This window comes from Acinonyx jubatus, chromosome E1, assembly GCF_027475565.1.
Source record: "Acinonyx jubatus isolate Ajub_Pintada_27869175 chromosome E1, VMU_Ajub_asm_v1.0, whole genome shotgun sequence".
Classification (NCBI taxonomy): Eukaryota; Metazoa; Chordata; class Mammalia; order Carnivora; family Felidae; genus Acinonyx; species Acinonyx jubatus.
The window spans coordinates 4,248,487-4,276,170 of record NC_069397.1 but is presented as its reverse complement, the minus strand read 5'-3'; the positions used below and the strand labels follow the sequence as shown (position 1 = coordinate 4,276,170).

At 51.7% G+C, this 27,684-nt stretch overlaps 1 protein-coding gene across 10 annotated transcripts in view; it reads left to right on the top strand.

Annotated features, from left to right (window-relative positions):
* Positions 1 to 27,684, top strand: part of GAS7 (growth arrest specific 7) — a 216,248-nt gene that overhangs the window by 110,031 nt on the left and 78,533 nt on the right. For 7 of the 10 annotated variants that reach the window (XM_027047361.2, XM_027047367.2, XM_027047369.2 and 4 more), the window contains exon 2: positions 18,781 to 18,901. In XM_027047361.2, coding sequence (XP_026903162.1) covers positions 18,781 to 18,901 — 121 coding nt within the window. Of the gene's footprint in view, positions 1 to 4,169; positions 4,455 to 6,401; positions 6,761 to 13,483; positions 13,634 to 18,780; positions 18,902 to 27,684 lie in introns of those variants that run through there. The other 3 variants (XM_027047364.2, XM_027047362.2, XM_027047366.2) reach the window with 3 other exon arrangements.

The window sequence follows — 27,684 nt, the reverse complement described above, 5'->3', positions numbered from 1 at the left end:
GGTCAGAGCAGATTAGCCTCCTGTTTTATCGTGGCCCAGAAAGGCCCCTCGCCGTTGGCTGGAGGCCATCCCGGGAGTGGCGATGGCAATTTCTGCGTGTTGCCTATTGGGGTGCGTTATTGTCTGTGATCGTATCCTATTCACGTGTACGATGCAGTGTCAGAGAGGTGGCAGGGCTGAAGAACCTTAAAACTGCCCCCTCTTTGCTGCTATAAAACCAAAAAGTTACGGGCTGCGAGAGTGTGTGCGTGTATTTGAATTCTGCCAAACCTGAAGGAACGAAGAGGAGGGTCTCGGCTCTCTGGGTGCAGATGAAGTTTTTTTTTTTTTTTTTTTAATTTTTAACATTTATTTATTTTTGAGACAGAGAGAGACAGAGCATGAACGGGGGAGGGGCAGAGAGAGAGGGAGACACAGAATCGGAAGCAGGCTCCAGGCTCTGAGCCATCAGCCCAGAGCCTGATGCGGGGCTCGAACTCACAGACCGCGAGATCGTGACCTGAGCTGAAGTCGGACACTTAACCGACTGAGCCACCCAGGCGCCCCTGAAGTTTTTGATGTTAACCTTCTCCTGCGTGGCTGGGAGCCCGTTTCCAGGAGCAGAGAGGAGACAGGCTTCTATCCCTGCATTCTGACGGCAGGGGGCTGACCTCCAAGGTCAGGGTGTGGTCACCACCAGGGACCCGCCTGTCCCCTCTCACATCACAGAGGGGAGAGGCCCTCAGCCCTTGGAGGACTCTTTACTTCTTGGTTTACGAATGTAGACTTAAGCCTCCCATTTAAGAGAGACAAAGGAGGGGAGGGATCCCATAACCCCTTTTCTGCCTCTAGTCTCTCCCTGACATTTGATCTTTTTTACACCCTGGTGTTGTTCTCCAAAGCACAACATTGGTGGTGTTTCCTTTACTCAAGATGCGTCCGTGTTTTCTGGTTTATACAAGGGAGTCTGAATCCCTAGTCTTGGTGCCCTCATGGCCTCCCACAACTGGACTCCGTCCATAACTACTCCTTCTTGCGCCTTCCATGGCCGTGAATCCTCAAGCCCGCCCACACTGCTTTCTCTCTGGGCCTTCGGTCCTGTGGCCACATGGCCTGGAGTATCATCCCCTTAGCTCAGTCTCCTACCCACCCTTCCTGGCCCATCCCAAGGGCCTCTGTTTTCTCCTCTATTAACTGGGGACGATTCTGGAAATTTCCTCTTGATTTGTTGGACCGGTTATAGGACACAGGACACTCGAAAGCAGTTAGGACGATGTCTGGCCCAGAGCAAGTACTCAAGAGAACTCATTACCATCCCTGCAGCAGATTAGAGCCTGACAAGTGGAGAGGAGATGTGGGCCCCTGGAGCAGCCACCCTGGACTTTGAGAAGGAAGGGGGGAGCTCTGTGTCTGGGGGTGTGTTGGTGGGGGGGGGGGGAGAAGTCCAGAAAGGTGGAACACAGTCACAGAAAGGAAGGAGTTGATGTGTCCGGGGAGAGGCACGTTGCCATTGGCCCTTGGGGGAGGGGGGGCTTTGAGTGTGCACACCCCTGAGCAAAGAAGCCAATGATTGACATTAAGATGCTGGCCATGCTGCCTCAGTTTCCCCAAGATCGAACATCAGACGGACCACAGTGAGCCCTGCTTACAGATACCCGGGCCTTGTCTTCTTGTCGGCCTTCACCAACAAGCTGGGGCGGCTTCCCTTTCTGGACACACGTTTCACCTTCCCTGGAGGTTCTGTCCCCCCACCTGTATCTCCTGTGATATGGCTGATGTCACACTGGCCGGGGTCCCTTGATCTAAATTATCTCTGTGGTATGCAGACGTGTGCGTGTGTGGTGGTAAAATATACATAACATTTTAACCATTAAAAAACTTGTTTTAATATTTATTTATTTTTGAGAGAGAGAGAGAGAGAGAGACGGAATCTGAAGCAGGCTCCAGGCTCTGAGCTGTCAGCACAGAGCCCCACGCGGGGTTTGTCACCTTATTCACGGAAACTCTGTCCCCATTAAACACTAACTCCCAGTCCCCCCTTCGTCCCCTGGCCCTTGGCAACCGCCATGCTCTTTTCTCTCTCCGTGAATTTAACTGTTCTCTTCTATACAAGTAGGATCCTACAGCATTTGCCTTTTCTTGACTAGCTTATCTCACTTAGCCTGCTGCTGGTAGGTCCATCCATACCAGAATCTCCTTTCTTTCTAAGATCGAATTAACATGTCACTGTCTATACACAACACGTTTGGGTTGCCCATTCATCCATGAATGGACACTTGCGTTGTTTCCATGTTTGGGGCTGTTACGAACGGTGCTGCGGTACAGCGGGGTGTGCAGGTATCGGAATCCCTGCTTTCCCGCTCTCTGGGGTGTATACCTGGGCGTGGAATTCCTGGGTCTTAGGGTAATTCTGTGTTTCGCTCTTTGAGTTTTTGCTTGACTCTGTCCCATTATGTCTGTGTCATCTTACGTTCCCTCCAGCAAGGATTTTTCCACCTGCCTGTTCTTTTCTGACCTTCGTGTTTTTATTTGTCGGTTTATAGTAGCCATCCTGATGGGTGTGAGGCGATCCCTCGTTGTGGGTTTTGTTGGCACTTCCCCGGGGATTAGTGATGCAGCACCTTCTCACGTGCCCTTAGTGCTGTTTGTCTGTCCCCTTTGGGGAAATGCCCTTTGCCCGTTTTGTTTTTGTTTTTGGTTTTTAATTGGGTTGTTTGGTCTTTGGTTTCATTCACTGTAAACGTCTTGTGGGTCCGGGGAAACCTCAGCTCCTGCTTTTTCAGCCACTGCCCATAGGAACAAAAACAGCAGCGGGCTTTTATCGGGTATCTTGGTCCTGTTTGCTGTGTGCTCCGTGTTTACGTGGATTTCCCCCCGAACCCTCCCAACGACCTTTTGAGAAAAACTCTGTAATCATTTCCCCCTTACACTTGAAGAAATCTGACGCCCTGGGCATCACAGAGAATAGGTGTGAACCCACAAGGGCTCCCCTGACTCTCTCCGTAGGTAAGCATTCTGATTTCTTCTCCTGCCCCCTGACCGAGGAGTTGGCATTGAAATCTCATCAGAAATACACCAAATGTTTGAGAGAATGCTATTTTATAGGAGACCATCCAGACCTTGAGCCCTCTTGGTCCCTCTGGAAAACCATATTTACTCTGATATAAAGACTCCTTTCCTAAAATCACAAAGGTTTACATTTAAAGCAGACACAGAAATGTGTGGATTTCAGGGGCACCAGGTGGCTCAGTCGGTTAAGCCTCTGACTCTTGGTTTCAGCTCAGGTCATGATCTCCTAGTTCGTGGGTTTGAGCCCCACATCGGGCTCTGCACTGACCGCATGGAGCCTGCTTTGGATCCTCTCTCTCTGTCTGTCTCTGCTCCTCCCCCACTCGAGTGTGATCGCATACTCTCTCTCCCTCTCTCTCTCTCTCTCTCTCTCTCTCAAAATAAGTAAATAAACTTTGACAATAACAACAAGAAAATAAAAAAAAAGGAATGCGTGGACTTTAAGTGCTAAACCTTCAGCTGCTCCTAAAAGCTGTCTGAATGGAGTGATTTGATAGCTCTACCCAGGATCCAAGTCTCTTGCCTGAACTCCTTTAGTTGGTGGGCGCCATATTGCGTTCAGGGTCCAATCTTTCCTTCCCTCGTAGCTAACGATTCTGTGATCCTAGAGCCCCTTTCCTCTGAGATGCATGGCATTGCCCCTCTTTGTCACTTGCTGTCTGTCCAGGTTTGGAGGCGGTGAGGACAGAGCGAAGGCAGGGGACCCTCGTCTTGGGGACACTGGCTATTCAGCCCTGGAAGGGTCTGACACAATGGTTCTTTGGGGGAGCGTTCTCCATTCTTGTTATATTGGTTTTTATCTGGCCTTGGGTTCACTCACACAGCTGGGGCTTGGGGCCGAGGCCAGAGCCGTGACTTAGGGTTGGGAAGAAGTTGGCGGAACATTCCCCAGCAGGGCTTGGGCAGGCCTAGGGAGTCCTGCCCAAAATCCAGTGGACAAAGGAGGTCTTGTCTACGGGCCTAGGGGGGTGGGAGGCATCTGGTCAGTGACACAAGCTTGGCCATTGTATGTTGTGACCTTGGCCAACTTTTTTTTAGCTGAGAAAGGGGAAAAAAGAGAGTGGTGGGGGCGGGGGGGAGGGGAAGCCTCCAGAAACTTTGCAACTGGAAAGTCCAGAATGCGCCCATGATTTCCTCGCCGGACCTGGAGCAGATTTGGAAGGAACTGTGTGATGTCGTGTGTTCTTTGTGAAAAAAGAGCAGAGCACACAGCCACAGGCACGCCCTCCGGGGTGCCCTGAGCAGTGACCCCGGGGAGGCCACTTGCATCAGTCTTAGTTCCTGCAGAGGGTACCATGGGGAGGAAGCTGGCAGGGGCCTGGCCTCGCGTCTGGGGACCTCACATGGGACCCAGGACTCTCCTCTGAGCTAGCAGCCCCTCCGGGAAGATTCGCTCTTCTCTGATGGTAAGGATCAATTCGGCTCGCCTGCAGGTGTGACCTCAGCCTTTTCTGAGTGTTTCTGAAATAACTTTGATATCTTTAAAAAGCGGTTCTGAGAACCTCTGAGTGGGGGCTCTGACGGTAGGGCTTAGAAGGCCTGGGGGCCCCGTCTGCTCGGGGCCGTGTGGGGACCTGTGACGGGCCCAAGGCAGGAGCAGGGGGAGGAGAAGCCAGGGCCCTGGTGCGTGCGAGATGGGGAAGGGAGGAGGAGGAAGGTGCCCAAGGGACTGTTCACGGAGAGAGAGGGAGTCGGCTCCCTGGTTACCTGGCGAGCGGTGTGGTTGAGGCGTGTGACCCTGTGGTGGCGTGGACTGTGGGGACTGGAGTCCACATCTTGCCTCCCTTGCTTCTCCCAAATGTGAAGCTTGGCTCTTCCCTGCCTGCCCACCCACCACGTACCCATGGCCACGTTCTAGGTGGGGCACTCTAAGGGGAAAGCTCCCGCCAAGGTCATCGAGGATCGGCCCGGGGAACCTGGCATCTGTGCTGTGGTTCCGGGCTGGGCGCTTTCTGTCCCGTTTGCTGGAGGTGGCAGTGGTGGCCGTGCTTAGGGTCATGCACAGATGCTCTCCTGAGATGCAACAGTGGAATAGCCTTATTGCACCAACCTTCCTGCCTCTGGAAGTTAGACACCTGCCTTTCTTGGGAAGACGGACTTCACATCAGCCAAGACTCTAGTGGCCACTCTCTGGAGGTTTTGTGGATAGCTTGGGAGAGGGGGGCGTCCAGTTTGTAGGGGAAGGCTAGTCTGTCTCTGCACAGAGCCTTCTTCCAGGATATTCTCTCCTGCTGACAGGGTCAGATGGCATCTGGAATGTTGGTGTGGCTTCTGATGGAGGTCTGAACCTGTTCCAGGAAGAGGGAGATGGGACTTGTCATCCAGGGGCACCTGGGAAGTTCACGGCTGGGCTTCTCAAAGGTTAAAGTGCATCCGCATTACCCAGGGACCTTTAAAATACAGAGTCTGGTGCTGGGGTGGAGCCTGGGACTCTGCATTTCTGGCCAGCTCCCAGAGGACAGCTGTGCTCCTGGTGCCGGGGCCCCACTTTGGGGATGATGTTTGTAAAGAATGCAGACTTACCAGTCACCTTCTGGTGGAATGTTGGGGAGCATTGGGGGTTCCGGGGGTCTGGCCCTGGCTGCAGGCCATGGCAGGGATGTTCCTGGGGAAGAAGGGATCAGCAAAGAAGATGTACCCTAAGGGACCTCCAGGGAGCACGGGGAGAGCTCAGGTAAGCTCTCGGGCAGGGACTGAGGCCTGCGGTGCCCGAGCTGAGGTGGACTGTTCGAGTCCCGGTGTGTGTGGGGAACAGCTATCTGCTACCAGGCTCAGAACAAGCCTGAGCTGGATGCGGGGTGAATCCCAGCTTCTGGGGAAAGTCCAGGATGTCAGGAATCTGGTCGCTGAGCACGTAGAACTCAATCGTGTGTGATTCTTGGAATGACTGGGAAGGGGCTGACAGGCCCATCAGGATGGAAGAACTCACCAGAATTCACGGTGCTCTGAGGTCGTGAGGCAGAATCGCAGGTGTTCAGGGCCCAGGCAGCGTGCTGGGTCCGCTCTCGTGCCCCTGAACCTGCGTCTGTACTTGAATGTGACTTTTTTTCCCTCTTGCAAAAGCTGCGCGTCCTTAAAGCAGACAGATTAAGACCAACATCCAGAATTATTGAGTATTAGAATATATAAAGAGAGGAAGGAAAGAAAGGGAAACCTGAGAAACCCTTGGAGACCATCTGGTCCAACTTCTGTATTTTCGAGATGAGGAAATTGAGGCCTCCCGGCAGAGAGGAATTGCTTGCTCAAGATCTCACAGCAAGGCAGCGGCCGCGGCCAGGCACTGGGGCCTCCCTGTGCACCTCTCACATTCTCCGCAGGAGCTACAGAGCGGTGCGGGGTCGGGGGGGGGGTGGGTCCCAGCCTTGGACAGCGATGTCCTCGGCTGTCGCCATCTATCTGGGACCCGTAGCAGAGTTCAGAAAGGTCGGCTGAGCTGGGTTGTTGCAAGGGCGCCCCTTGCTGACCCATGGAGACCGTTGCCGCCTCTGTTAGCCTTCCTCTGCCTCCAGTGCCTATGGTTCAGAACCAGCCAGGACTCTCTGGGAGCCAGCCCGCGGTCACAGGTCTTTGAGTGGAGCCACTTGGAGCGCTGTGCCACACGGTGGCTGAGATGAACCTCCTTGGTGACCACACATGCTGCCCCTGGAGTTTTGGTGCCCGTGAACCTGCACCTGGCAGCCGCCAAGCTGAACCAGCTGGATCACAGCCACAGGTGGGCCGTCAGACCCCCACTTTGTGCCCCAATGGGTTCCAGCCTGCCATTTTTAAAAAAATGTTTATTTTTGAGAGAGAGAGAGACACAGAGTTGGGGAGGAGGGGAAGAGAGAGAGGGAGACACAGAATCCGAAGCAGGCTCCAGGCTCCGAGCTGTCAGCAACAGAGCCCGACGCGGGGCTCAAACTCATGAGCCTTGGGATCATGACCCCAGCCGAAGTCGGACGCTCAACCGACTGAGCCACCCAGGCGGCCCTAGCCTGCCATTCTTTATAGTGGCACCGACTCCCCGCAGAAGCCGGCTTGTGTCCCTGAGCATCTGGGGGCTACGGCGGTGGCCCCTGCCCTTGGATCCCCTTTGTGGCGGGCAGGCTGCTTTGCGTGAGGTATTGAGCCTGTGACTCTCTGAGCCAGCGGCTTTCAGCTCCTTTCCTCTCTTCTGAACTTCTGAAGTCCATTCTGAAGGCAACAGAATGCTTGGTAAATGTGGGTACGGGGTTTCCTGCAGGGGCAGAAGGACTTGAGGACATTGTTCTAGAAACAATGGCGTGAGGCCCCTGGGGTTTTTGTACCCTAATACTAAAGGAAGGCTGGGGAGGGGGATTCAGTAGTATTTCCTTTTCTCCCCGCCCTGCCATTCCCCCCCCCCCCCAATATCGAGTGTTGGCCAGGGGTCCTCTCCCTACCGGGAGCTGCACTGCTGGTGAATGATCGTCAAAATATCCTGCGGAAGCATCTCCCAGGGCAGGATAATGGATATCGTTACTGGTGTTAACCAGTATGGAAAATCTAGGTTACCTTTTGAGATCCTTCGCAACTAAGAGGAGTGCTAAACCCCAGCCCACCTATTTCATAGGGACATGATCAGCCCTAAAGAGGCCCAGACAGTGACTTGGAATAAAGGGGAAGAGAAGAATGAGTTCAGCCCTCCCGTATGGGCTTGAGGTTCCCGTATGGGTTTAATACAAGTTAGTATCCTGGTTTGGGCATAAATTTTCTTTCCTTTTTTTTGAAACATTTTTTTAAAAGTTTATTTTTTGAGAGAGAGAGAGAAAGTACAAGTCGGGGAGGGGCAGAGACAGGGAGAGAGAGAGGATCCCAAACAGGCTCTATGCTGTCAGCACAGAGCCCGACATGGTCTCGAACCCACGAGCCGCGAGATCATGACCTGAGCCGAAGTCGGATGCTTAACCGGCTGAACCACCCAGGCGCCCCTGGGGCATACATGCTCGTGATTTCCGATTTTTGTAAAATCACTTTACTGGCATCTCAGATAGCACATCTTTCCCCCCCGAGTTCCGAGTAGGGTTTGGTTGAGCAAACTTTCCTTCTCTGGACCAAAAAACATTTTGGGGAAACATGCCGGGGGGGGGGGTGTGGGAGGAAGGTAATATTTCATCTTGTTGGGAGGTCTCTGTCCTCTCTTGGGTATGTGCCTGACCCTTTTGCAAGCTTGCGCCGGTCATTTAAATGCCTTGAAATTTCCTTTGCGGTGGTTTTGGGCCCCGTTACGAAATGTGTTCCTCGGGTCATAGGACCCTGGTGTTGGAGGGCCGGTTTTAACAGATGAGGAAACGGGGGCCCAGAGAGGCAAAGGGAACTGTGTAAATTACAACTCGCTGTCTGGGAACACGGTCTGGGCCCAGGCCTGCGTGCTTTCTAGAAGCCGAGGGTTTCTGTAAGTCCAGAGGTTGGAGGTAGGACATCAGAATGGCCCGTGCTGTTTTTATCTGCCGGAGAGGGGATAGGAGGAACGGAGCCAGCATCCCTTGAAGTGGAGAGTTGGAATAAAATGGCCTTGTTCGTTACAAGCTGGTGAGCAGCATCATTCAGGTTTTCCTGATTAGGGGCCAGAAGTTGGAACAGTCTGCCAGGATCATGCTGCCTCGCTCGCCCTTTATAGCTTTGAAACATCAGGGCCAAACAGATCGATCTTAGAAGTGGGGCAAGAAGTTAACAGGCTTTCTTTGGGGTTTCCCAAGCCCCTCCAGGCTCCAGGGTACAGCTTCTCGTCTTATCCCTGGAACTGTTCCTTTTATTTTTTATTTTTGAGAGAGAGACAGAGTGTGAGCAGGGGAAGGGGAGAGAGAGAGGGAGACACAGAATCCGAAGCAGGCTCCAGGCTCTGACCTGTCAGCACAGAGCCTGACGCGGGGCTCGAACCCACCAACTGCGAGATGAACCATGGGACCAACGCGGGGCTCGAGCTCATGAACCATGGGACCAAGACCTGAGCCGAAACCGAGAGTCAGACGCTCCGCTGGCTGAGCCGCCCGGGGGCCCCATGGTGTTGTTTGGTCAGTGCGGAGATGGTTCTGAGAGATGGTGACGAGTGGGTATCTCTTGGATCCCTGTCATGCTGTACAGTGTTGCTGGACGGATGGCCACCAGCAAAAGAGCACGAGCCCTCTCAGAAAGGAGGTGTTGGCTGACATCCAGGGTTCCTCGTTCCTTGCACCGTCTCCTCCAGAACCCTGTACCTCGGCCCCTCTGTCTTGTATCCGGACGGCAGGTGCAACAGTCACGGAAATGTCTTTCTCCGGCATCAGTCGAGGAAGGGCTCACACAGGAATGTGCGTAAGACCCGAATAGAAGTCACTTCCTACATGATGGATTCCTTCCTGCCCTCCACTGCTTGACCCCAGGCACTTGAGGGCCATGACTTGGCTTCTGACACAGGAGGGGCCGCCTGACTCAGCCTTGGAGTTTTGCAGGATCGTTCGCAGACTTGCCCCACTGGGGACCCCATGTTTTCCAGCTTAGCAAGCTTTCCCGTGAGGGCTGACTTCCTGTACTCTTGCACAGACTAGATTGTAATTGTGTTAATCAAAATTCCTGGTTAACCAGATCACTCTGTTCCTTTTTAGGATCAGAAAATAGAGTGTATTGTTCTGTGTCCTCTCCCGCCCAGTCCTGAAAAACAGGCCCAGGGAGGCACTGAGGGGCTTATGGATGGATATTCAGGGCGGCCAGGACTTTCGCTGAGTCTTTCAAAAGGATCCAGACGCAAAGCGGGGCGGGCTCCAGGCATGTGGCTGGCAGCTTTGTGGGTGCTGGGAGAAAGTTCTTATGGCATTGATATCTACCTCTGTTAGTGGGTACCAGTGGCACAGGTGTAAGGCTCCCTCTAGCAGCTTTGTGGATGGAGGGCAGGGATGGGTGGGGTGGGGGGATGGGATGGAAGAAGGTAGCCCGTGCAGGCAAGGGTGAGTATGACAAACACTCCAGGGGGCCTGGAGCTGGGGAACCTGAGTGAGTCACCCTCCGGCCACTTGTAGATAGGATCCAGGAACGCCTCATGGGGGTGGAGGTGTGGCAGAGTGAGTGGGAGATTCCAGCCACTGAGATGTGCATTACTGCTGCAAGCATGACCCCATCCATTCACCCTGAGCAGTGAGGCCAGAGGAAGAGTCCTGGGGACCTTCGCACCTAAATGATGAAAGCCTGATTTGGAAAGTTCCTTTAAGGGGCTCCAGGAAGCCATGTTAAAGGTGATTTCTTTTCTTTTCTTTTTTAATGTGTGTTTATTTTTGAGAAAGAAAGAGTGGGGGGGAAGGGGCAGAGAGAGAAGGGGACAGATGATCCTTAGTGGGCCCTGCGATGTCATAGCACGGAGCCCGACGCGGGGCTTGAACTCACAAGCCGCGAGATCATGATCTGAGCCGACGTCGGACGCTCAACCGACTGAGTCGCCCGGGCGTCCCCAGAGGTGATTTCTTTCTTTTTTTTTTTAATTTTTTTTTTTAACGTTTTATTTATTTTTGAGACAGGGAGAGACAGAGCATGAACAGGGAAGGGTCAGAGAGAGGGAGACACAGAATCGGAAACAGGCTCCAGGCTCTGAGCTGTCAGCACAGAGCCCGACACGGGGCTCAAACTCACGGACTGCGAGATCGTGACCTGAGCCGAAGTCGGCCGCTTAACCGACTGAGCCCCCCAGGCGCCCCGAGGTGATTTCTTATAAGAGCAGTTTGAGTAGACACATGAAGAGGTCTGGCAAGGCCTTTGATGAGTGGGTCCCGTTCCCTGAGAGATGGTGCACACGGAGGAGTAGAAGGAAGGAAGGCATCGTGCCAGACAATCTGGCTTCCCGAGCACGGCTTTGGCCTTGGCGATGCTTTGAGGGTGGTGCAGATCAGGACTCGGGGAAGCCTGGATTCCCACTGAGTTTTCCCTTAGCCATCAAAGGGCTCTGATGCCACTCTGTCCTCTTTAATGGATTCTGGAGCTCAGGACTCCTGTGGAAGCCTGTTGCCCATGGGGCCAATGAAAGGTGGCTGGAGGTCAGACTCACGACCCCTGGAACCAAGAAAGGTCTGTGGTCCCCAGTGAGTCCTGCCCTTCCATCCCATTCCTTCTGGCTGGAAACCTGCCATTCCCCAGGAAAGCGGCGAGAGCAGATCCAGATGCCGGAGGATGGGAGCCAATGGGGCAGGTACCTGATGGCCTTGCCATCGGGAGTAAGAGGAAGAAGGATGTTCTCTTGTTGGGGTGGGAAGAGAGGTTTGATTTCATTTCTCTAGGTGCCCTCGCTTTATTTTGTCCCACTCCTAAATCTTTTCTTTTTCACTTTTTAAAAAAAATTTTTTAATGTTTATTTTTGAGAGAGAGACAGACAGAGCATGAGTGGGGAGGGGCAGAGAGAATCGAAGCAGGCTCCAGGCTCCGAGCTGCCGGCACAGAGCCCGACGCGGGGCTCAAACTCACGAACCGTGAGATCACCACCTCAGCCAAAGTTGGATACTCAACCACCTGAGAGCCACCCAGGTGCCCCTAAAAGGAGGTATCTTCTGAAATTCAGTTACAGAGAACCCGAAGCCAGCTTTGTTTATGCTCCTTTACTGGGGACACCCTTCACCCACTTAAGCGTTGTCAGACTTTCTCCTTACCTTTGTTGTGTAAATACGTCGTCCTCCACGCATCCGCCATCAGGCTTGTAAAATCCATGTCGCCTTCAGCAGCGCAGGACCTTCCTTTCACGATGCACATCTAGGTCTTCTTTTAGCTGAGGGATTTTGTTTTTTCCTTTCCCTCCTATCAACCATGGTTTATGGTTCTTTTCTCCAGGAGCACCTAGCTCTCTACAAGTCTGCCTCTTGGCTTATTCTTCTGTCCCTCTGTTTTCATTTTTCCCCCATTTCCTTTGCATACCAGGAAAAATTCTTAACATTGGCTTTGTATATAACTGACTTTTTTTTTCCCTTTTTGTGCGAGATTAATTCCATATTCTGTTGCAATCCATGTGGATGTTCCTCTGTCGCTACCTCGTAAATTTCCCTACCATTTTGTTAATTTCCTGTCTCCTTTTTATAGCCTTTGTTTCCTTTTTCCACCCGACTTGCTTTGCATTAGTTTGTCCACTTCCTACGATGTGTTGTTGTTCTTGTTGTTGTTGTTGTTGTTGTTGTTTTGGCTCTTGTATTATGGATGCTATATCTTCCTGCCTTCCATCGAGGTTGCTAAACATTTTCCTGGAATCTTCCGTCTGGATACCATATGAGGTCATGATTAGAAGACTGTGCCTGTTCTGAGGCTTCTGGATACCGTTCCTCCATTTATTCTCTACAGCGAAAGAAACTATAGTATCTTGTGTCCTCCCACCTCCCTGGACTCAGGGTTGAATAACCCGTTCACTGGGATCCAGGAAGAGCTGGGGTTTGTTACGGGTGGGGCACACACATTGCTTAGACCCCCCAGTCTGTCTACTTGGTTGGTGCAGTGGCCTCCTCGGATCTGTTTGGAACCAGTTTCAACTATGATTCCAAGTTTCCATCGCTCCATCCAATGTTCTGGGCACGGTGCTGAGACTAAAGCTAGGGACAAGATGGACGTGGCCATGTCTTTCTGAATCTTAGTCTGTTTCTCACTGTTGTATGGTCTCCTCCTCCTCCTCTCTCTGGACAGGTCTCCATATCCCTTCCTTTCAGAAGGACGGGAAGACACTGCCAGGGTCCATCCTCTCCCCACCAGCTTATAAATAAAACTACTCTCGAGGATTTCACTGTCCGGAATGCACTGATCCACTGGTAGGGGCCCCTTTCTTCCTCCCCAGCTCTTTTCTGTGAGTCGCGCTCAGACTGCACACAAAGGCCACGAGAGCTGGAGAGAGGACTACTTTTACCCGTAAGATTGCAAAGGTGCCCCCTGTTGTGGGTGCAGACCCTGGCAGCATAACTGTGGGAGCGGGTGGCCCTGCTTCGCGCTTTGTGTCGCGATCCAAGGGCAGGGGGGAGAGCACCTTTCCTCCCGTAGCTGTCCCCAACTTTGCGTAGGAGCCTCTCCATCCTCCACAGGTGTCCAGCAGAAAGGTTTGCAGCACACCGGACTCTCCAGTCCCCAGCCCAGCTGGGGCTTGGTCTTCTTGGCTGCAGCCCCTGTCACTGCTGCTAATTGGTGGACATCCTGTTGACCCGGCCACCAGGTCCTGGACGGCTCAGGACGCACTAGTGACAAAGTGGTTCCTGGGGACCGGTGCCTCCCAGCCACACCCGGCCGTGGCCTGGCTGCTCCTGGGTGTCCCGGCTGGCTGTGTGTCTGGGAAGAGAGAACTTGCTGGAGAGTTCTTTGTGGGGGAGCCTTCAAGCACTGCCAATCACAGCACCCGGCTCATTAGCAGTCATTGCCATGGCAACGGGTCTGCCAGAAAGTGGCTCGTTAGGCTGACAACTTGGGAGATGTTATATATAGATCTGGGTGTGGGGGGAGTGGGGGTGTGGGGCCCCGTGGATATGCCTTTCTCTGGAGTTCCTATTGCTTCTGGGCTTGGGGTGTGAGAAGACGCAGAACAGGGGGACCTTAAAACTGTCTGATCTGGCTGCTAGAGCAAATTGACGACCACCCATTACCGTCGCTTTGCTCACGTCTGCAGAAGGTAAGAGTCAGGTGCTCCCAGAAGCCTCCTGAGGTGGGGACTGAGTCCCAGGCTGAACTTGAGGAGGGGCGGAGGCTGTGGGGGGCTGAGGGTGGGGGCTGGCACTGCCTGGAGGCTGCTGCAGAGACCAGATCAAATCTTTCTTAAAATAGTCTTATTTGAAGAAGGATTTGGGCTAGGGGACCAAGCCTTTCATGTACTAAGTAGCCATGCAGCTAAGCACTGTCTTTTTTTTTTTTTTTATAAATTGCACTTATTAAAATTTTATGTTCCAAGTCTTGATGTCAGAAGTGATGTTTTCTCTCTAGTGCTTTCTCTCAAGCTGCAGACCAGCCTGTTCTGAGCTCAGTAAGCATCAGGCTCACCTAGCATGCATGCGGAAAGGCTCCAGATTGCCTTGGCGGTGGGATCAGGGCCCCGGAATCTGTGCCTTCACACACATCCCAGGGGACCGACTGAGTGTCCCCAGGACCATGCTTTGAGAAACGCTGCTGTAGCAGGGGTGAAGGGGGAGGGGGTGTTTTCAGTCTCTGGGTAACTTTGCTTGCTTGCTCTTTTTCTCCCCCCCAAGGAGGACCAGTAGCCATCGTTAAGAGGACGGTTTCCTTGGTTGCACTATTTTAAATAAGGAAACAAGGAAGTTAGCCTACAGCCGGAACGTGACGGCGTGGGTGGGGGTGGTGGTATTTTTGCGCGTCTCCTGGGAACGCATATGCTCATTTGGAGACTGTGAGACGGGCAGGAGAAGCAGGTCTGAGTTGTGTCCTTGATGGGAGCTGGGGGGTCAGGTGGTCCAGGTGAACAAACAGCCGCCTGTGGCTAACTGGGGAGAGATGGGCTGAGGGTAGCCTGGAGGCAGGTAGCTGGACAGAAGTCTCCAGGACAAAGCTAGTGTCTTAAAGTTTGCTTTAACCATTTGATCAGCCGTGCGGCGTTGGATGGGTTTTTTAATTCTCTCAGTCTCTGATTCCTCATTTTGAAATGGGAAACAATTTGTACTTAGTGGCAGGTTTAAATTGTAAAAACTAGAAATAAGTGCATAAAGCATGTGGGTGGCCCAGTCCTTGGAGCACTATAAACATTCGGTGCATGATGAAAGTCATTACCGATGGACAGAAACGGGATCTGAGCTCCTGTGTTTCTTCAGTACCGGCTAGATTAGGGCTCTAAAGTCATCTAGAAGCCTCTTGATACTCTATAGGAAATAGAGTGAGGGGGTATATGCACAAACGACTCCATGGTGCGGGGGAGAGGGGCAGAAGATCCATAGCTTCCTTCATATTCTCTGAGGATGGTTTTCCATATACATTTGAGCAGGTTGTTGACTGAACAAAGGGACAAAAGGGAGGCTGCAATCCAGCCTTGGGCTCAGAGGGGTGGCCCATCTGGAGGAAGAGGCAGCATTTTATAATTTCCACAAAGCCATGCTGTGCCTCAGGTTAAGAATTTCTGAGTTGGAGGAAATCGCTTTCACCTCCGATCTTGTTCATTGTAGGTAGGGCCCCAACCTCCGGGCCTGTGTTACTTCCTCTGCTGGTTCCTATTCCCATGGGAAGGGAGCTGCCTGGACAGAAGGGGAGAAGCCACAGGACTAGCAAAAGGAAGGAAAAGATTTAACTTGAAGGAAACTAATTAGAAGAAGCAGCTTGAGAGAGACCATAATTATTGGGTAGTTCCTTGCACTACATCTGTCTGGATGGCTGTGGGGTGGCTCTCCCAGGAGGCCCGTCCCTCCATGGCCATGAGCGACGAGGTAACGTGGGTGGTTCGGGCCTCTTCGACCAGGGCCTGTAGGTGGGGAGTCCGACTTCTCCCTCCTCCACAGCTTGACAATGATTTTTTTTTTTTTTAGTTGCGAAATACACCTAACAGTGTATCATGGCTGGTATTTATACACCCATAGCATTGTGCGACCATCACCTCTGTCTGCTTCCAGAACATTTGCATCACCCCAAAAAAGAAACCCTGTACCCATCCTCCCCCCTTCCCTCCCGAGCCCCTGGCAACTGCTAATCTGCCTCCTGTTTCTATAGATTTCCCTATTCTGGGCATTTCATATAAATGGAAGCGGGCAGTATGCGGCCCTTTTGTGTCTCTAGCTTACGGCTCGTAGCTTGGTTTCTGGGTTCCTCCGTGCTGGAGCGTGTATCAGCACCTCGTTCCTTTTGATGGCGGGTATTTCTTTGTTTGGAGGCACCCCATTTTGTTGACCCGCTCATCCGTCGATGGACCCTTGGGTGGTTTCTGCCTTCTGGCTGTTGTAGACCGTGCTGCTGTGAATATGGATTTACGGTAAGCGTTGGGTGCCATTTTCAATTCTCCTGGGTACGTACCCAGTTGCGTCCGCGTCTTTTGACTCCCGATGTGGTTCAGGAGAGCGGAACTGTGGCTGCCCCGGTGGGCGGGGGCAGAGCACAGGGAGGTGACAGGCAGAGTGGGCAGCCGTAGCCGTGCTGGAGGGGGATAGGGGACAGACACCCTTTGCTACGTTGGCCCATTTTGGAAATAGGCTGAAGTTGGCCCTTCCTGGCTCAGAATCAGAGGTCCTCCCCGACAGGTGTCCTCTGTAGGGTCCAGGCAGGGAGAATCCTGCGTTTCCTAGATGGGTAAGACCTCACGGCAGTCAGGGTACCTCTGTGGTCATCAGTGTCCTATAATGGAAGCCAAGGCTTAGTCTGATCCCACAGAGTTAGATGAATCCCCTAGAGTCATTCTTTTTTTTTTTTTTAATGTTTATTTATTTTTGAGGGAAGGGGAGGGGCAGAGAGAGGCAGACAGAGGATCCAGGGCGGGCTCTGCACTGACAGGAGTGAATCCGATGCAGGGCTGGAACTCACGGCCCGCGAGATCATGACATTGAGCCAAACTCAGACACTTGACCTATTGAGCCACCCAGGTGGCCCCTAGAGTCATTCTGAAGACGAAAAGCACTGTGTGGCCATGGACACGGGACAGGTGTCGTTGTTTGCTGTGTCACAGGTAGGCCATGGAGGGTCAGAAGTTCCCTCCACTCCCTCAACCGCCCCCCCCACCCCACAAGGAGCTAGCGGTCTGCTCAGCACCCGGCCTCCGTGTTCGTCACCCTCTTAACACGTTAGCCTCCCCAGCGGGTGGGTCTTTGCCCTTTGAATTGCACAGTCTTGGACACAGAGGTCTGGGGAGGAGCGACAGTTAACGGTGACATTGTTTCAGACGTGGTAGAGTGCTAGTCTGGACTGTGGGCCCCTGAACTTCACATCCAGGGGGCAGAGGCTGCGTGAAACCGGGTCTCATTGGGCTCTTAAACGCGTCCCTCCCGCCGGGAACCCTCAGCTATGAGGCATCTTGGTGACAGAGACTCTCCTAGGTGCTGAGTGCATTATCGTTCATGTCCATGGCGCCTTCCACAGCAGGGCTCCCGTCTTCCCCCTCGGTTTTGTGGATGTACAGATAAAAGCAGTTGACTGAGTCACTTCCCCAAGTCATGTGGCTGCTCAGGGGCTGAGTCAGGATTGAGCCCCAGGCCGGAGGGCCGTTTCCCCTTTGCTTCTGGGTCCCTCTCTCCTCTGTACCCTATTTCTGGCCGTGTCCGTCTCTGACCCTTGCTTAATACCCTTTAACAACTCCCCATTTCCTCCCCGGGGCTGCTAAGAGAAGCACCAAATACGGCCTTCCCTTCTTGGATGCTCTAAGACACCTGACTCCACAGAAGCCGCCTGCCGTCTTACCCCCTGGGTTCTAGAATATTCCTCTCTTACGTGAAGCCTCACAGCCTCCTCATTCCTGTAATACTCCCAGCTCCACTCAGCCAAGATGCACATCTCCTGTATGTGGGATATTTTATCCACACACACGTGTGCACCTGCACACTGGACTCCTCATAAGACTGTTTGCTGTGTGTGTGTTTTGACCACCTGCCGATGTGGGAGGAGCCAAAGCAGGTGTCTGGAGGTCCAGGTAAACGTGATCAGGTGTGTGTTGGGATTCTGGACATGCCCTGCTGGGGAGGAGGCCGCCTGGCCGCTGTCCAGCACCGGGTGCTGGGACACCTGTCCGTACTGAATCGAAGACGCACTGTGGGTTAAAAGCTGTGGAGACGGAAGTTGGCCATGGGGAGGCCGTGTTTACTCAGGGTCCCGGGAGCATCTAGGATTGACCGGGTCCCTGCTGAGGGCGTGCAGGGCACATGTACGTGGTTTTGCAGCCTTAAGAAAATACAGGAGCAGGAGAGCCAAGGAACCATGTGTCTGCACTGCTTACTTTTTTTTTCTTTTTTAATGTTTATTTATTTTTGAGAGAGAGAGAGAGACACACAGAGCATGAGCACAGGAGGGGCAGACACAGAGGGAGACACAGAATCCGAAGCAGGCTCCAGGCTCCGAGCTGTCAGCACAGAGCCCGGCGCGGGGCTCGAACTCACGAACTGTGAAATCATGACCTGAGCCGAAGTCGGATGCTTAACCGACTGAGCCACACAGGCTCCCCTCTCTGATTTTTATTCTTATTTATGTAAAAAAATTTTTTAAAACGTTTATTTATTTTTGAGAGAGACACAGAGAGGGTAAGCAGGGGAGGGGCAGAGAGAGAGGGAGACACAGAATCGGAAGCAGGTTCCAGGCTCTGAGCTGTCAGCACAGAGGCTGACGTGGGGCTCGAACTCATGAACTGCGAGATCATGACCTGAGCCAAAGTCAGACGCTGAACTGACTGAGCCACCCAGGCACACCTCTCCGATTTTTATTTTTAAGAACACTGCTCCCCCTGGTCAAAAGAATTAAACCCCACCGTAAGCGCACGTGAGCAAAAGGGAGTCGCGTTTTGGCCTGTGAGCCTGGTTCTCTCCAGATCTCCCCCAGAGAGATTTGGACACAGGACCAGAAAAGCACCCCCTTGCCCTCCATCCGTTCTCGGTGTTGTCTGAGAAGCTTTTGCATCGCGCTCTGCTGAGACTTGCGTTAATTACTTCTGGTAGGTTCACACAGCCGGCCTCGGGGCCTCGTCTGCTGCTGTCCTCAGGGGTCCCGAGGCGCTCTGGCTTCAGGTTCTGCAGCCGGGGGTGTGCAGAGTGATGGGGCCCCAGAGCAAGCACAGGTGCAGGCCCTGTGAGTGCCTGACCCCGACAGCCCCCCGTGCCCACGGTGTGTTACCTTTTCTCTCCTCTTCCACAGAAACCTGGAATGGTCCCCCCACCGCCGGGAGAGGAAAGCCAGATTATCCTCCTTCCGCCTGGCTGGCAGAGTTACTTGTCTCCTCAGGGTCGGCGTTACTATGTCAACACGACCACCAATGGTGAGTCCCGCTCTGGGAGGGGGGTGGCGGGGGGACCTTGCACCAGCCTCCCTCGGGGTTTCTGTCCTCCTCTGGCGTGTACCGACCGATGCTCAGACTGTTTCTTCGGAAACCTACCTCCGGGGCTGTGGGGGACTCTTGCTTTCCCCACGGTGCCGGGTGGTGGGGGTCCGTGCTGGATGGGGAGGGCCGCCCTTCAGGGTTGGGGGTCATCTCTGGAAACTCACAGCCACCCCCGGCATCTCCGTCGAACCCAGTCTCATGGTCTGGGGCCAGTTCCCAAAGCGGGACCTCAGAAGGTTCTCAGGTCAACATCTGGTTTAAGCCGAGTAAGCCAGGTTAGCTACTGTAGGATCCTCTGGGAGTGTGGCCTGTGCTAATAAGACGGAAGCTTCCACAAAGGGGTTGCCGGTGTGGGGTTTCCCTAGTTTGACTGCAACATCTTCCCCGAAGTATCCCACTGGCTCGCGTTTCTTGGGATGCTCATTGGGAAATTCTGGGGTTACTTGCGAATTATTTTTTTCTAACAGAGGACACGGGTCCCATGTGCAGTTCTGAGCTGAGTTAGGACCACACCTCCTTGCACTCAGTTGTTGTGGACTTCCTGGGCCTCACGGTGACTCCAGGACCCCCCAGCATGTGGGCTGTAGAGTGGGGCTTGCAAGAAGGCTAGGGAAAGTGTATAGAAGGAGCAGCAGTAGGTTCTAGAACAGGGTGGTCTTGGGCAGGGCAGGGCAGAGCAAATGCAGCCAGAGGGCTCTGTCTCTTGGCCTCCACACCTCCCCAGAGGAGGGAAACACAGAAGGTTCGATGTGGGGCGAATCACAGATGTGTGTGTCAAGGCGGGATGTGAAATACAGTCTATGTCCACGTGTCATCCCTGCCTTGGTCCTTCACCTCCCGTGTCTGCGCCCACCTGACTTAACGGTCACCTCTTCCGACCCAGTGGGACCGTTACTATGGCCGGTGATTGCAAGGCCACCCTCGGAGGGGTCCTGGTAACGGGGAGCCAGCCTTTCAGAGGGAGCAGCAGAGAAAGCAGCTGCCACTAGGGGTCGCTGGTTTGTGTTCTCGTCCCCTGCGGGCTTGTGGGGCTTGTTCCAGCAGAGGCGGTAACTGGGGTTTCTAGGAAAAGGGAAGTAGAACTATTTCTGATCATTCTAATCTTAAGCTTCCTCCAAACACACACTTGAATGGCCTTGCACTGTGGTCGGCCTTTGAAGTTTCAGAGGAAGTTCTAGGCACAGCATGATGCCGACCGAGGTCCTCAGGGTCTTGGATGGATTCTCGTCCTGAATCAGCCGACTCTATTGCAAAGGGGCTGAGTGAGGGTGGGTGGTCAAGAGAGGCTTGGTAAAATCTGCATTTATTTTATTTTATTTTTTTAATTAGAGAGTAGAACGTTCCTGGTTCAGAAACTCACTGAGTGTGAAAAGAAATAAAAAGTAAAACTCTGTGGTTGCCTTCCCTAAAGCTGTTTATCCTGCACGTCGTTGCAGACGTTTGTATCCTCTTACCTTCTTAACAAGAAGGTAATTCTTCTTAACTCATTCTTCTTAACAAATCAGAAGAACGGTCCAGGTTCTGGGAACTGGTCAGACAGCGTCTTTCTGTATGTGTACACGTTACTGGAACTAATGTTGCAACACGGCTCCGTGATGCTCCATTGCGGGCAAATGCTACTGTTAATGTAACTCTCCCGTCTTCGTTAAGGGGATATTAAAGTCCCATTTTAATTAACTGACAGTGTCTGGGGGCTATTTTTCTGAGGCCCAGGCTTTTCACCTGTGCCTGGCGGTCAGGGCTTTCTTGCGGGTCCGGGGATATACTGATCCCCAGAGACTCTACACCAAGGGCGGGCAGACTGTCTTCTGTAAAGGGCCAGGTAGTGACACGTTTTTGTTCGTGAGGCTCCTGTGGTCTCCGTCACTGCTCCTCAGCTCTGTCCTCGTCACATGAAAGCTGTCACAGACGACACAGAAACCGCTGAGTGTAGTTGTGTTCCGATAAAACTTTGTTTATAGACACTGAAACGTGAATGTCAAATAGCTTTTCCACATCACCAACGTGATTTCTTTCCCAAGCACTTAAGACGATCTTAGTTCGGGGGTTCACGGGCTGTGTGATAAGGGGAGGGTGGGCCCTTGAGCTACCGGCCCCTGCTTTAAGCTCTCTGTTACATCCTGTAGGATTGGCTCTCCTTCCCCTCGCCTGCTTTCTCTGATAGGCTTGCGGTAATCCTGGCCGAGGAAAGGGTTGGGGGGTGGGAAATGCCTTTCTTTCTTTCTTTTTTAAAATTTAAAAAAATTTTTAGGGGCGCCTGGGTGGCGTAGTCGGTTAAGCGTCCGACTTCAGCCAGGTCACAATCTCGCGGTCCGTGAGTTCGAGCCCCGCGTCGGGCTCTGGGCTGATGGCTCAGAGCCTGGAGCCTGTTTCCGATTCTGTGTCTCCCTCTCTCTTTGCCTCTCGCCTGTTCATGCTCTCTCTCTGTCCCAAAAATAAATAAACGTTGAAAAAAAAAATTAAAAAAAAATTTTTTTTAATGCGTATTCATCTTTGAGAGACAGAAGGAGACAGAGCACGAGCGGGGGAGGGGCAGAGAGAGAGAGGGAGACACAGAATCCGAAGCAGGCTCCGGGCTCTGAGCTGTCGGGGCAGAGCCCGACATGGGGCTCGAACCCACGAACCGCGAGATCATGACTTGAGCCACAGTCGGACGCCCCGGGAAATGCCTTTCTGACGGCAAAGAGATAGTCCTGTTTGGAGGGATCATGCGGACCCTGAACATCCTAGTAAGGATTTTGTTCTTTAGCCAGAGGGAACAGAAGTCCACTTATCTTTCTGATTCTGGCTGCTGGGCTTCCGATGACATTTTTGGATCTGATCGCCCTTCTGTGGGGGAAGCACCTGTCGGAACAGCCTCTTGCTCTCCTCCTGACCTCCTGACTCCCCGGGGGCATTTGATTTTGTGTCTCGTCCTGGCCGGGCCAGATGCGTTCCCCCCTTTCTGCCCCAGCCCTGGGGCCTCTCCTGCCATGTGACCCGGGCCAGGGCCGTGCACCCTGCTCTGGCCCCCACACACCTTTCTTCTCGTCTTCCTGTTCATCTCCCTCTCTTCCAGATCCTTCTGGTGTCCCTTAATCCCCGATGGCTTTGCAGAGGGCCCTTGGGCACGGTGGGTGTTCGGTCCCTGTTTCTACACCACATATAAGTGCAACGAGTTGACAGCCAAGTTTACATTTGTATTACCTTTCTCTGGTTCATCTGTTTATTTTGAAATCCATTGAGGATTTTAGGGACAGGCATCGTCACAGCGCTGGCGGCCAGGCTGGGCTGTGGGGATGCCGATTCGGACAAGAAGCCGTCTCTGCCTTGGAACACTGGCGTCCTAGACAGCACATGCCCACAGGCATTGTGAGTGTTAGTGTTGACATCTGGGGGCTCCGGGGTAGAGGGTCACCAGCTTTTGCCGGGTCTTGGAAGAGGGAGGGACCCTGGACTCGGGGATTCCACGCGGGGGTCACCGCGCCACAAGGGCGAAACGGCGGGGAAAAGTCTGACCCACCGATGACCCCACGAGACACCGGGAGGACCTGGGACTTTGCCCTGAGGGCAACAGACAGCTCTAGAAGGCATTAAAGCAGAGGCCTGACGTGATCAGAACAGCGTGGCAAGACTGCTTGGGTAGCAGAGGGGAGGAAGCAGGGCGGTGAGCATGGGCCCACGCAAACAAAATGAGAATAGAAGGAATGAGGTCAGCGCCACACCTACAGCTGTAGCTGGGGAGGGAGGAGGTAGAATCCATCCGACAGGATGTAGCAGGTGAGGGAAAGAAGGACTCAAGGCTCCTCTGAGTTGTTTTGCTTTGTGTGATGGAGCCGTGCAGGGAGCGCCTGGGACACGAGGGAGGAACGGGTTTGGAGGGGAGAAGACAAAAATCCATGTTGCACGTAGGGTTCCTTGGAGAGCTGGCCAGCCTATGTTTGGACGGATGCGTCTGTGACATGGGGGGGGCACCTGGGCCGGAGATGAGGATCTGGGGAGCCATGTGGGTGCCTGGCTTGGCAAGCAGAAAGGAGAATGGATTTCACCTCTTCTTACCTTTGGCCTGGCAGCATTATGCAGTGACCAACCTGTACGACCACAGAGGGCAGCCCAGAATTTTCATTTCATCGTGAACGGAGGAATGAAGCCGTGAAATGCAGGAGATCATCACCCAGGGCGAACTCTAGGAGAGAGTCCAGCAGAGAAACATGGAAGGAGGGGCGAGGGAGACTTTGAAATAATTGTCAGAGATCGGAAGAATTCAGGAGAAATGAGGCAATATTGTGAAGGGCAAATGAGAAAAGATGGTTGAGAAGGACACTCAGAAACTGAAATATAGATCAAGTTTATGATAGAGGTGATACTTTATTTTATTTATTTATTTATTTATTTATTTATTTTCATTAAAAAAAATTTTTTTTAATGTTTACTTTTGAGACAGAGACAGAGCATGAACGGGGGAGGGTCAGAGAGAGAGGGAGACACAGAATCCGAAGCAGGCTCCAGGCTCTGAGGTGTCAGCACAGAGCCCGACGCGGGGCTCGAACCCACAGACTGTGAGATCATGACCTGAGCCGAAGTCGGATGCTCAACCGACTGAGCCACCCAGGCATCCCGGGACCTTTTTTAAAAAAAAATTTTTTTTTTTAATGTTTATTTATTTTTGAGACAGGGAGAGACAGAGCATGAACAGGGGAGGGTCAGAGAGAGGGAGACACAGAATCTGAAACAGGCTCCAGGCTCTGAGCTGTCAGCACAGAGCCCGACGCGGGGCTCGAACTCACAGACTGCGAGATCATGACCTGAGCCGAAGTCGGACGCTCAACCGACTGAGCCACCCAGGCACCCCAAAATAAAATTTATTTATTTATTTATTTATTTAAAAAAAATTTTTTTTCAATGTTTATTTACTTTGGGGACAGAGAGAGAGCATGAACGGGGGAGGGGCAGAGAGAGAGGGAGACACAGAATCGGAAACAGGCTCCAGGCTCTGAGCCATCAGCCCAGAGCCCGACGCGGGGCTCGAACTCCCGGACCGCGAGATCGTGACCTGGCTGAAGTCGGACGCTCAACCGACTGCGCCACCCAGGCGCCCCAATAAAATTTATTTTTAAGGGAAACACAACTATCTTCTTGGAGCCCCAGCCGAAGCCCAGAGGAGCTAGGAATTGTTTTTGCTTTTTTGATAAAGTATCCATACGTACAAATGTTTTATTATGTTTGTGAGTGAAGCTCGGAGGGCCTCACCAGGTTTTGAGCTTTTTGGATTCATTTGCCAAATGGCCGGGTCGTTCTCTTGATTTCTTGTTTTAATTTTTCTTTAAATGAGTAGATTCCCATTTAACTTTATTACACCAGGAATTAATGTGAGTTTGTGGGTAAGTTTTCCAGTAGAACACTTTCAAAAGCATTGTTTGACCTCTTCTTTGTTACAAATAATTGGATGTTTTTCTCGTTCTCCAGATAGAACAGCCCTGATAATTCCCTGTTAATAACAGTTGCCCGGAGAAACTTCTACACTCAGAAACCTCTGTCTGTTTTCTTCTGTCCATCTGTGTTGAACAAATGTGAGATGAGAATGTTGCCTTTTCTTGGCACGTTTAGTTGATTTGAGTTCGCTGTGTGCGCGCGCGCGTGTGTATATGTGTGTGTGCATTCATACATGTTTCTTGTTTTGGCTTTCTTATTTTTATCTAATGGACTCTTCGAGCAAAGCTGTTAGACCTTAGCGCTTATTATTAATCTGTTTCTGTGTGGGTTTTGTTTTTCCTCGCAGAGAATCCATTTTAATTTGTAGCGTTAAGGTAGCATTTAAAGTGCACAACACATTCCTCGAATCTCAGCCTTTTTGAAGGGCGGTAATCTTGGAACTTTGGCAAATGCCGAGTGGGTTAGAGTCCTGCCCACAGCCAGGATACGGAAGACCCGTAAAAAACCAAGACAAAGGAGACAAAAAGGATTATATTGTTTACTGTGTTCTAGGAAGTTGAGTTACTGTGGAAAAGGCAGCTGATTGGTCCAGAGTGTAAGAACTATCCTCATGGGCTGTTAGGCGGGGTCACTGATTAGCAGCAAATTATCCAGATATGGAAGTGAAACAGGAAGGAATGTGTGAGGGACGCCTGGGTGGCTCAGTCGATTGAGTGTCCAACTTCGGCTCAGGTTATGATCTCGCGGTTCGTGAGTTCAAGCCCCACATCGGCCTCACTGCTGTCAGTGAGGAGCCCACTTTGGATCCTGTGTCCCGCCCCTCCCCTGCTTGCACCCTCTCTCTCTCTCAAAAATAAACAAACGTTAAAGAAAAAAAAAGGAACGTGTGGGGTATGACCCAGCAATTCCACTGCTAGATACATACCCAAGAGAATTGGTTATATACACGCAAAAACCTGTACGTGAATATTCATGATGGCATTCTTCATCGTGGCTGGAAACAACCAAAATGTCTGTCGCACGATGAATGGATACACAAAATGAGCTGTATCCTTAAAAATGGGATCTTATTCAGGCATAAACAGGAAGGAAATACTTGTGGACACCTGCTGCAACACGGATGAACCTTGAAAACATCATGTTGAGCGCAAGAAGCCGATAGAAAAATCATACACCATATGGTTCCATTTACGCAAAATACCCAGGATAGGCAATGACATAAACACAGAAAGTACATGAGTGGTTTCCCAGGCAGGGAGAGGGGAGGATTAGAGACCTCGGATGGGTACGAGGGTTAGATGATGAAAGTGTTCCAAAATTAGATAGTTGGTAATATCTGCACAATTCCGTGAACATAGTAGCAACTACTCTATTATGTGCTTTTAGAGAGGATTTTATGGTATATAAATTAACACAATAAAGAGAGGTATATGATGTCTTGGTTGGAGGTTCCTTCTGCCTGATTCCCAAACTTTGGTGGGCATTAGAAATACCTAGGGAGTTTGTTTAAAAATACCACAAACATTAAAGGGCACCCGGGTGGTTCAGTCGGTTAAGCGTCCAACTGGAGCCTGCTTCAGATTCTGTGTCCCCCCCCCCCCCGCCCCTCCCCGGCTTACACTCTGTGTGTCTCTCTCAAAAATAAACATTAAAAAAATTTTTTTTGCTATCATAAATATTAAAAAGAAATTTTTAAAAAGGTGGGTGCCTGTGTGGCTCAGTCAGCTAAGTAAGTGTCCGACTTCAGCTCAGGTCATGATCTCACAGTTGGTGAGTTTGAGCCCTGCGTCGGGGTCTGACAGCTCGGAGCCTGGAGCCTGCTTTGGATTCTGTGTCTCCCTCTGTCTCTGCCCCTCCTCTGCGCTCGCTCGCTCTCTCTCTCTCTCAAAAATAAATAAACATTAAAAAAAATACCAATATGCAGGCAGGTCCCACCACAGACCTGTTGAGTCAGAATCTGTTCTTTGGAAAGAGTAAAAATGTCTGCTTTATATTTTTAAGCGCTTTCTAATAGTTCCCACCCATTTTTGACTTGCAAGGAGACCGTGAGATTGATGAGGGTATAGTCAGCAGATCAAATAGCATGAGGTTGAAGAGTAAACTTAAATCCAATTTTCTTTTACAGAGGTACAGTGGAAAAAACACAATTTTCTTCAAACAAGGAAACACATATTCTAGTCTCGAGGTTAAAGGTTGTATAACCATAAGCTACTGTAGTTCAGGCGGAATCTCCGAGACGAGCCGCTTCCGGACAGATTACTCAATTTTACGCCGACAAGTCACAGATTGAGTATAAACCTGTCACGAAAGACCCTTCACCCTGGCTAGCATTTATATTCTTCAGTGTTGTCAAGGTAACGGACTTGTGGATACCTTCCAGTCTTTATCCTGATTCTTCTAACCAGGATGAGTGGCAGATCTTTTAATTTCAGAGCATTCGCGTCAAAAGTTCAAAAAAAAATTTTTTTTTTAATCTCAGCATTTTTGCCACTAGAAAAACCCCTGTGAACGCTTGTGTCGACTTTGCTTCTAGCTGTGGTTAAGTCAGAGCATGCGGGGGCTTCTACGATTTTCATTTACCCATCGTGACATCTGGACCGAACGAACACGATCCTTGTCTTCAAAGGGAACCTAAGAGTCTAGTGAAATCGTTCAAGTCTTTGATACGGCAAGAGGCTGTAAGGTTTCTACTTTTGTATTGCTCTTCTCTGGAGGTTTTTAGACGGGGGCTTGCTAACTCGCCTCAGCTTTGCTCAGGAAGCAAGTGCCAGCGTCGAGTTACTGACCCCTCACCGCACATCACGCAGAGCCCCGTGACCCCGTGAGCGGAGTTTGGTGGCATCTGATGGGCTGGAGTGGCTGATCCATCCGTGTTAGGGTAACCCAACCATATCAGGTGGCGGGATCTCTATCGGTTATTAGCTTGAGCAATATTCATTCATTAAAGACCAGAATAAGAGTACGATATGGCTGTGAGTTGTGGACCCATAGGAAGTGGTGTTTGCTTGGCTTGAACTCATTAAAAAAAAATAAAATAAAGCAGTGCTCATCCACGATGACTAAATTTCTAGGGCAGCGGCATTAGGGTGCCTCTGTGTCTGTAGGAGACCTGACAGTCACAGCAGGGTCAGCACCCCCAGATCCTGCTGAACTGCCCGGAAGAGGTGCAGGTGTGACGGAGGTCACGTGCTGGATTGTCTTGAGACCAGGGGTCGGCATTTTATTCTGCGTACGTAGCGATTTAAAATGTTCAGTGACTTGACAACGTTGGCAAATTGGGACGTTTTCCATGAACATCGGTTAACTTG